This window comes from Pseudoliparis swirei, chromosome 5, assembly GCF_029220125.1.
Source record: "Pseudoliparis swirei isolate HS2019 ecotype Mariana Trench chromosome 5, NWPU_hadal_v1, whole genome shotgun sequence".
NCBI lineage: Eukaryota > Metazoa > Chordata > Actinopteri > Perciformes > Liparidae > Pseudoliparis > Pseudoliparis swirei.
This window is the reverse complement of record NC_079392.1, coordinates 2,804,926-2,814,298: the sequence shown is the minus strand read 5'-3', so window position 1 is coordinate 2,814,298 and position 9,373 is coordinate 2,804,926. Positions and strand designations below refer to the sequence as shown.

Sequence of the window (9,373 nt, the reverse complement as noted above, 5' to 3'; positions counted from 1 at the left end):
GTCTAAAAGGTGGAGTCTCCTCCCACACTTTCCCTACTTGACCCTGAGCTCAAGGTCACCCAAAGCAGACGCCGTATCTCCTTTTCTTACGTAAAAGTACATCAAGCACATGTTGTATGGAACAGAGCTGATCACACACACACACACACACACACAATCACACACACACACACACTGACGTCAACCAGCTCTCAGATATTCAGTTCTTCCCTCCTCTTTCCTCCTCAAACCACCACTGTGTGTGTGTGTGTGTGCGTGTGTAGATCATGAATTATCATGTTGAATTATCATGTTTTTTTCATGTTAAAAAAGCTTTTAAATGCCTAGAAATCCTTTTAAAAACAACTAAATCAGGTCTGCACATGAAATAGGAGTGTAGTGCATGTGTGTGTGAGTGTGTTTGGGATTGTAGTGCATGTGTGTGTGTGATTGTGCGTGTGTGTGTGTGTGTGTGTGGAGAGCATAAATTAACATGTTGAATTATTTTTTCATGTTAAAAAACCTTTAAAAAGCCCAGAAATCCTTTTAAAAACAACTCAAACATGTCCGCTGGTACATAAAATAGATTTATATATATTTTTTATAATCTTGGGACCGTTAGTGAAATGTCCGTGACCAACAGAACTCTCCGTCCCTTGTTCCAGGAGCCAGATCACCGGCTGCTCTCCAGCTCCCGTCCCATCGCTCGACCTCAACAGCGATGCCCTTGAGCAAGGCAGCCGGCCGCTCCGCGAGGCGGAGGCGTGCCGGATGAGGTCATCGCTGCAGACGGGAAGATGCAGAACGCACCGCCGCGACCGCAAGAGGCCTCCAGGTGCCATCCATAACTTTATTGACAATCCGGTTCAGAAACAGACGTCACATGACACGTCACGTGAGTTCTACCACCGACACGAGGGTGAACGCCGCCGCCGCCGCCGGAGGGCGACGCGGGAGACGTTTGCTGTGGGAGCGACTCAGAGGTCGAGGCCAGATGTATACGGGGTAAACATCTGGATCTCTGGAGCTATTAAACCCCCTCACACATCACCATGACGTCACCGGCCACACAGCTGTAAACAGACGCCGACAGCTGTGAACGTCGGACCGGAACCAGAACCAGCATCCACCGGGAGGAGGTGGAGGTCATTTACACTCCTCCTCCTCCTCCTCCTCCACAAGCATTTCAACTAGCTGTACTCCTGGAGCTTCCCCCTCCTCAGGTGACCCACATGAGAACCGGTGGGACCAGAGAGATCCAACCGGGCCCAGCGGTGCAGTCAGCTGGTCCTCATGACGTGACTCCTGGTTTACATCACGCCGGCAGCTCTCTGTGACCTTTGACCTCCTGTAGCGTCACGCCGCAGTGAGCTGACACGAGGCCCTCGAGAGGGCAGGCTGACCCCACCGGAGGTCACAGCTCATTTCACAGCTGGTGGGAGGGGGATATATATTCAGTTCATTAACTTACACTTTCCCAAATATTTATTAAATAACTATTTTTAAAGTATTTTCTGATGGATGCTAATTTTTTTTTTTTTATCAAAAAAATATCATGTACCATTTGAGAACCGCTGGTCTAGGCTATAGCCGAAAAGAGCAATAATAATAATGATAATAATAATAATGACAATAATAGTAATAATAATAATAATAGTAATAATAATAACAGTAATAATAATAGGAATAATAATAACAGTAATAATAATAATAATAGTAATAATAATAATAATAATAATAGCCTGTACTGCGATCCAAATTCAACATACGCCGGATATCTTTCTGTTAAGTGGTCACATGACATGAGGTCATCAACTTCACCAACCATGGGCATCAGACAGGTTTAGCGTCGCTCCTCCCCGAGCGTTTCGAGTGTCGCCCTGAATACCATTTTAAATGTGACCCGTCTGGAGGGGGGGGGGGGGTCTGGAAGGGGGCTCCTGGACCCCCCTTCCAGACCCCCCCCACCCTCCCTCCCCTAGGCGGCCGACCCCCCAATGTTTACGACATCCACGCCACTGCAGCGCTCTGCTCGGCCGACATCGTGGTCGTCTCCTGCAGACGTCACCCTGGACCAATCAGAACCAGGCTCATGCTGCACACACACACACGCACACACACGCAGACAGGTTGCGTATCTAATTGTATAATCAGCCCTCGTGTGTTTAGATTCGGTTCGCTCAGGAAATAAAAAGCCCGCCCACGGGGTCCACGTCTGCCGCCAGCCGCTGACTCAGCGTTCACCGCCGCGCCGCGAGCCGCCTTCACATCACAGAGGATGTTTACAGGAGGCGACCAATCACACGGCGGACACGCCCCCTACTGTCATAGCAGATGATACGAGAAGAAATTGTAACATAAATACAGAGAAGTAGAACACATAATCAAGACTAACAGCTGAGGGAGACGGCGTGACCGCGGCGGTGAGCCGGCTCTCGAGGACCCCAGAGCTCCTCCACGAGGAACATGTTGCATCACTTCCATCCGCTCGCGTGGTTAAACGATTCTGCGTGGTTCTTCCAGCTGCAGTGGACTCATAGTTAGAATATAAAAACATTGCCGTGAGTCTGCCGGCTTCCATATTCTTAAAAGTCGTCCCGTGTGAAGCGGTTTGACGTTGAACTTCAAATTCTTAATCAAACAAAACTTTAAACCCGCGTGACACCCGAAAATAAATGTTGACTTTGCGCTTCTTACGTAACGTTATGTAAAAACTTCTGTCATCACGACACTTAAAGAAGAAGCTCGACATACACAGACGATAAAAAGCAGCTTCTGTATTTAAATTAAACTTCATGGGGAACAAGGTGGAGGGAAGTGGACGGTTTGAACTGCTTTATGACCGTGTTATTACATGTTATTACACACATGTGGTCGATGCATGAGGCGAACGGATACGTCAGACTCATTAGAGATCTTCCTTAGAAGTTTTTTTTATGAGCAGCTGGACGTCTAAAGACTCTTTGATCCGCTCCCCGGTGATGTCATAACTTCATGAAAAGGCCAGCTGAAGGATTAGTCACATTTTGCTCAGTGACCCTCAACTCAGCCACGGTCAGGCACTCTCCTACCACTCTACTGTGTGTGTGTGTGTGTGTGTGTGTGTGTGTGTGTGAGTGGGTTTTAGTCCAGTTAATTCAGCATATGCTTAAAAAAATATATAGTAAAAAATATATATAGTAAAAAAAAATATTTAGTAAAAATATGTAGTAAAAAAAAGTAAACAAAATATTTAGGAACAAAAAAGTAACACAAATATTTAGTAAAAAAGAAATATATATTTACAAAAAATATTTAGTAACAACAAAGTTTTACAAATACTTAGTGAAAAAAAGTAACAAATATTTAGTGAAAAAAAGTTACACAAATATTTAGTAAAGAAAAAGTATCTGACCCTCAACCTTCGTACACCTGATTGTAATTTAGACAATAAAAGAAAAACAGACTGAACCTCAGGACATAAATCTATCTGGATGAAAGAAGGCAACGTCACTCAAGAGTTAATCTTGAAAATTAATTCTACATTCAAATATTAAAATAAGTTCTCAAACATGAGACAGACAAAGGACGACTAAAAGAATACATCAGGAGACTAAATATCATCAAATACCACCGGGATGACTGTGTGTGTATGACTACTGGACTCTGGACTCTGTAAAGCGACTTCGGGTGCCTTGAGAAGCGCTATATAAAATAAATGATTATTATTATTATTATTATTATTACTTTAAACTGAGTATACCGAGTGTACTGTGAGTATGAATGAATGAAATATTAGGAGTGAGTCTAAAGGCAAATATCCAGTCAGACGTTTGAATAAAATAAATAAAAAAGCATCTGTCAGCAGAAATAATGATGCAACCGTTTTAGATACTATAGCCAGCCGTGTGTGTCGTGTGTGTGGAGTTGTGCGACCGCCACATCTGGATGGAGCTGCCTACCGCCTGCGCTGCTTCTGCACGATGTCGATGGGCCGGTTGACGGCGCGCGGCGACCCGCAGATGTTCCCGTTCCTCACTTTGAGGTGGCGGTCCTGGCTCTGGGGGGCCACGGGCCAACAGTTGGTGGGTAAACTCATGATGTCCGTGTCGGTCTTCTCTTCTCTTCTCTTCTCTCTCTCTCTCTCTCCACTAATCCTCCTCTTCCTCTTCCTCCCGCCGCTCCTCGACTCCTCGGCTCTCCTCTCCCATCGAGCAGCCGGCTGACGGAGGAAAGCCCTCCTCCGGGCGGACCGGCCGCATGCCCTCAGTCCGGGAGCAGGTCCGGGGTCAGGAGCAGGTCCAGGGTCAGGTCCAGGGTCAGGTCCGGGGTCAGGTCCGGGGTCAGGAGCAGGTCCAGGGTCAGGTCCGGGGTCAGGAGCAGGAAGCGGGGCCAAAGTGGGCTTTAAAGAGTCCTTTCCTCGGGTTAGAGAGCCGGTCGCGCTTCAGCTGCTGGTTCACTTCTCTCCTCTTGTGACTCACTGCTGCTCCTCCTCCTCCTCCCTCCCTCCCTCCCTCCCTCTCTCCCTCCCTCCCTCCCTCTGTGGCTCTCTGTCTACACATGGACCACGAGACTTTAAAAAAGCCTCAACTGGGAGTGAGTGTGAGTGTGTGTGTGAGAGAAAGAGAGAGAGGGGGGGGTCTGTGGTCGTAGTAGTTTCCTCTTGTGTGCGTGTGTGTGAGAGAGAGAGAGAGAGAGGGTGGGGGGGGGGGGGGGGGTGAGCACATGTGGTAAATGTGTAGTGTGTGTGCACTTGGGAAACTCTGTGACTGACACACACACTCACATTTAACAGCCTCAACAGAATCAACAATCTCTCTCCAGTATAAAATTCCTCTGTAAGTTTCTTATTTCCATGCACATGTTATATTATATAATAGATAACTCTTGTCCACGAGCTCACTGCAAAATAAATGTTTTATTTAATTCCAACACACCGTTGTGATGTCACCGCGCGGGCCCTTTGCCCTTTGATCTGAAATGCTACAGCAGCCGTCATCTGACATCAGAGGACTGACGGAGGTTCCTTTTATTTAACTTGGGCGACTATGGGTCAGTGGTTAGCAGGTCCGTCTTTCAATCAGGAGGTTGGAGGTTCAATCCCCGCCCTAGTCGATGTGTCCTTGAGCAAGACACTTAACCCTGAGTTGCTCCCTGTAGCTGTGTCTACGGTGTATTTAACAGGATTGTAAGTCGCTTTGGATAAAAGCGTCAGCTAAATGACATGTAATGTAATGTAACTTCCCCCCTGAGTGGCGTCAGGTGACAGTTCAACGCTCGCCGTCTCTGAAATACATCGAGCTCGCTGATTGGTCGGAAAGCATCGCCTCCAGACTCAACGAGGTCGTTATCCGTCTGATTTCTGGGACATTTTTAAGTAGTTACTGTATATTGCCAGCTGGTGTATTACAGCCCTGCTGACGGCCCCGTGTGCGTGCGCACTCTGACCGACAGAGGGCGCTCTCGGTATTAAAACACTGGCGGAAAAACGAGAAGAACTATCCAGTCTTTATTAGAACTACTCTGTGTTGTGAGTGACAGTAGCACATGTGCATGTTAGCAGTCTGGTGTAAAGTAGGGCTGGACATAAATATTTAAATATTCATTAGATTATCGGATTTTTATATTTGGGTTTAAGGATATAACAAATATTATTATTTTCAACCAATCAGGATCACAAACATGCATTAAAGTCATCATTAAAGTCATTCATTCGAATTCAACTTCAAATAAAGACCCAAAACAACAAGACTCTCGACGTGGAGCTGCGCGGCGCGCGTGCTTGATCTCGAGTCAAACTGCCCCCAGCAGGGTCTCCTCCCTGCGTGCGCGATGTGCTCGTGACACACGGCGGACCTCAACATACCGGCTGGAGGTCTGCTGAGCACGAGATGAGTGGGAGGCCCCGGGGGGCCGGGTCCACCTGCCGGGACTCCTCCGTCCAGCTGGCAGCCGCCGTGGGGCCTCTGTCTGCTAATGAGGAGGACGACCAGCGGTCTGTAGTGTGTGTGTGTGTGTGTGTGGAAGTGTGTTTGGGAGTGCAGTGCATATGTGTGTGTGTGTGCATGAGTGTGTGGTGCATGTGTGTGTGTGTGTGTGTGTGTGTGAGTGAGGTGCATGCAATTCTTCTGCTTTCTGGATAATAAACAAAACAATCATCTGCAAATTAACGCCTATAAAACTGGACACATGTGTGACGTCAGAGTGTGTGTGCATGTGTGTGTGTGTGCGTGTGTGTGCGTGTGTGTGTGTGTGTGTGTGAAAGAGAAATGAGAAACACATGTCACGTTCACGTGGTGTGTGCTGCCAGGCTGGCGGGGCCGAGGAACTATTCCAGGCTCTGGGATTTTATGTTATTGACCCCCCCCCCCCCAACACACACACACACACACACACGTCAAAGCAGACAGAGGATGAAGAGAAGCTCTCCGTGGCCTCTGACGCGCAGCACTCATTCTCTGGTTCCTCCGTAAGCTAGCACGGTTAGCTCTTAGCTGTCGCCATGTTGAGAGCCAATGGAGGCAACGTGAACGCTCGGGCGTGTTTGGCGGTTTGTGGAGATGCTGCAGGGAGCGATTCGACTACCAGAGCTGCAGCGTGGACCTGAACTCTTACGTCCATCTCGACACACAGATAACCAGCAGAGCAAAGAAACAACACTCAGCACAAAGCCGTGGGAACTCTGAAGGGAGATTAGAGCCGCTCTCCTCCAGATGGTCACTTCCTGAACTCTGAATAATCTCTGAGATCTATTTTTCCAGCTCCGGATCAACTTTCAACACGTGCACAGTTCTCAAATAAAGTGGCAGTACCACTTTATAGCCACTCGGGGGCGACGTTGCTCTTCTAACATATATCATAGCGTCTTTACTTCTGGGTTTATTCTTACAAAAACTGGAATACAGCATTTTTTCCAGGACCGTGAACACAAACACACGTTTCGTAATGTTATTGTTACTCTTGGGATGTATACAATGTGACCCTTTAAATCATTCACACTGTGCGTTGCCTTGTCAGGCTAGAATACATATTGTGTGTGTCCATATTGTACAATTGCAAGTGGATGTAATGATTTTCATTTTTATTTTTCTTCATATTTTAATGTATACAGCCACGTCTGCTTAAAGCAACACGTGCAGTCTACGGTCCAGTTCCGTCCTGTGTTATTGTTTCCTGCTTGTTGTTGTTGTTGTTGTTGTGCATGATGATGGCAGCAGGGCGTTGTGTGTGTGTGTGTGTTGTCATGTGGAATGTGGTTTGGGAGGTTCAGTCAGATTCGACACACACACACACACACACACACACAAACACACACAAACACACACAAACACACACATGCAATGGGGACATGAACTCACAGACAAGGTCTCAGGCACCACATGTATAAAGATAGTTATTCTAATTACAGGCTCGTTATTCACAGATTGAACCTGAACGCATCACTTCAGAGTTCACAGCTTTTGTCTCTGGGGGGAAAAAAACAAAACAGGAAGTCTGTCGAATGAAACTCGCCACAAACACAACACACTTCCTCCCAAAAGCTCTTGTGGGTAAAACATAGAAACAAGAGCTCAAGAAGCACGAGGCCCACGCCGGCCTCAGGGGGGTCACACACACATCCCTTTCTACTGCGCATCGACTATGAAACTAATTATGAAAGTTTCCTCATCAAATCTTCTTTAGGTTTCTTCAATCCGAGCTGAATGTATCCCGTTAACATGAATATAAAGTGGAGTGATGTCTCCCTGCAAGGAATACAGTGTATATTATCCAAACTTCTCCATGCCTTGTTGACGCGTGAGCCCCACAGGTCACACCGGTCACAGATGATGGCGCCCCCTGCTGGCTCAGATCAGAACCAAATTCACACAAACCTGCCTTTTCTGTCTGTTACAAGATGCTGCTGCTAGCATGAAAAGAAAAAAGCTGGAATTATGAATTTCCGACTAGCGTTAACGTCCTGGTTGTGAGTGGAATCCAAAATAAAGTGCATTTCATCAATTTACACCTCCTTAGACCAACTCAATCCTTCATAACCATGTGACTCTCTCCTATCTCTACATCCATATGATGCGCATCAGTGAAATCTCAGAGAATGCAGTTGGACTCCTTCATATGAAGTCAAGTATGATGTCTGATGGCGTCTAAGCTCGTGTCTCTTCATGACTACAGTATTAAAACTAGAACGGGCACTCGGTAGAGCGCATACCTTCGCATATCACAAGATTGGGCATTGAATTATGAACATGTTGCCATTAGTTGCATGCCAATTGGATACAAATGTTAAATTTTATGATGACCTTTTCGTGACCTTGACCTTGACCTTTGACCCGATCGATCCCAAAATCTAATCAAATGGTCCCCGGAAAATAACCAATCATCCCACCAAATTTCATGCGATTCGGTTTAATACTTTTTGAGTTATGCGAGCAACACGCATACAAATAAATAAATACACGGCGATCAAAACATTACCTTCCGCATTTTTTACATTACATTACATGTCATTTAGCAGACGCTTTTATCCAAAGCGACTTACAATTAGTGCATTTCAACCTAGAGTACAAACTAAGAACAACAAGAATACAGGAAGTAACATTTCCTCAGCATAGTCGAACTACAAAAGTACCATAAGTAAGTGCTATTTAAGTGCCACTGAAGTGCAAATCTGTGCTTTAATCCAGATATAGTCTAAAGGTGTGTTTTCAGTCTCAGGCGGAAGCTGTAGAGACTTTCCGCTGTCCTGATGTCAGTGGGGAGCTCGTTCCACCACTGAGGAGCAGGACAGCAAACAGTCTGGATGTAGAGCGATGAGCTCGAGGTGCAGGAGGCACAAGTCGATTGGCTGTTGCCGAGCGGAGCGAACGTGCCGGGGTGTACGGTGTGACCATATCCCGGATGTAGACGGGGCCCGATCCGTTCAGAGCACGGTACGCCAGGACCAGTGTTTTGAAGCGGATGCTGCTTCACCGGTAACCAGTGGAGAGAGCGGAGGAGCGGAGGCTGAAGACCAGTCGAGCTGCTGCATTCTGGACGAGCTGCAGAGGTCGGATGGCCTTAGCGGGTCGACCAGCCAGGAGGGAGTTGCAGTAGTCGAGGCGTGAAATGACCAGAGCCTGGACCAGAACCTGCGCCGCCTTCTGAGTAAGAAGAGGACGTATTCTCCTGATGTTGTGCAGCATGTACCTACAGGAACGCGTCGTCAGTGATGTTGGCCGTCAGGGAGAGTTGACTGTCTAGTGTCACCCCGAGGTTCCTGGCAGTCGGGGGCGGGGCCAACACAGAGCTGTTGAAGGTGATAGTCAGGTCGTGGGTGGGGGAGCCTTTCCCTGGAAGGAATAGTAGCTCGGTCTTGTCAGGGTTGATCTTCAGGTGGTGAGCAGACATCCACTGAGAGATGTCGGTCAGACAGGCA

General features: G+C 47.2%; 1 protein-coding gene across 3 annotated transcripts in view; it reads right to left on the bottom strand.

Annotated features, from left to right (window-relative positions):
* Positions 1-9,373, bottom strand: part of pde4cb (phosphodiesterase 4C, cAMP-specific b) — an 81,680-nt gene that overhangs the window by 32,173 nt on the left and 40,134 nt on the right. The window contains exon 1 of one of the 3 annotated variants that reach the window (XM_056414110.1): positions 3,921-4,183. The exons of the other annotated variants lie outside the window; for them this stretch is intronic. Within the exon in view, the coding sequence (XP_056270085.1) occupies positions 3,921-4,057 (137 nt within the window). The 5' untranslated portion in view covers positions 4,058-4,183. Of the gene's footprint in view, positions 1-3,920; positions 4,184-9,373 lie in introns of those variants that run through there. 3 annotated transcript variants of the gene reach the window in all.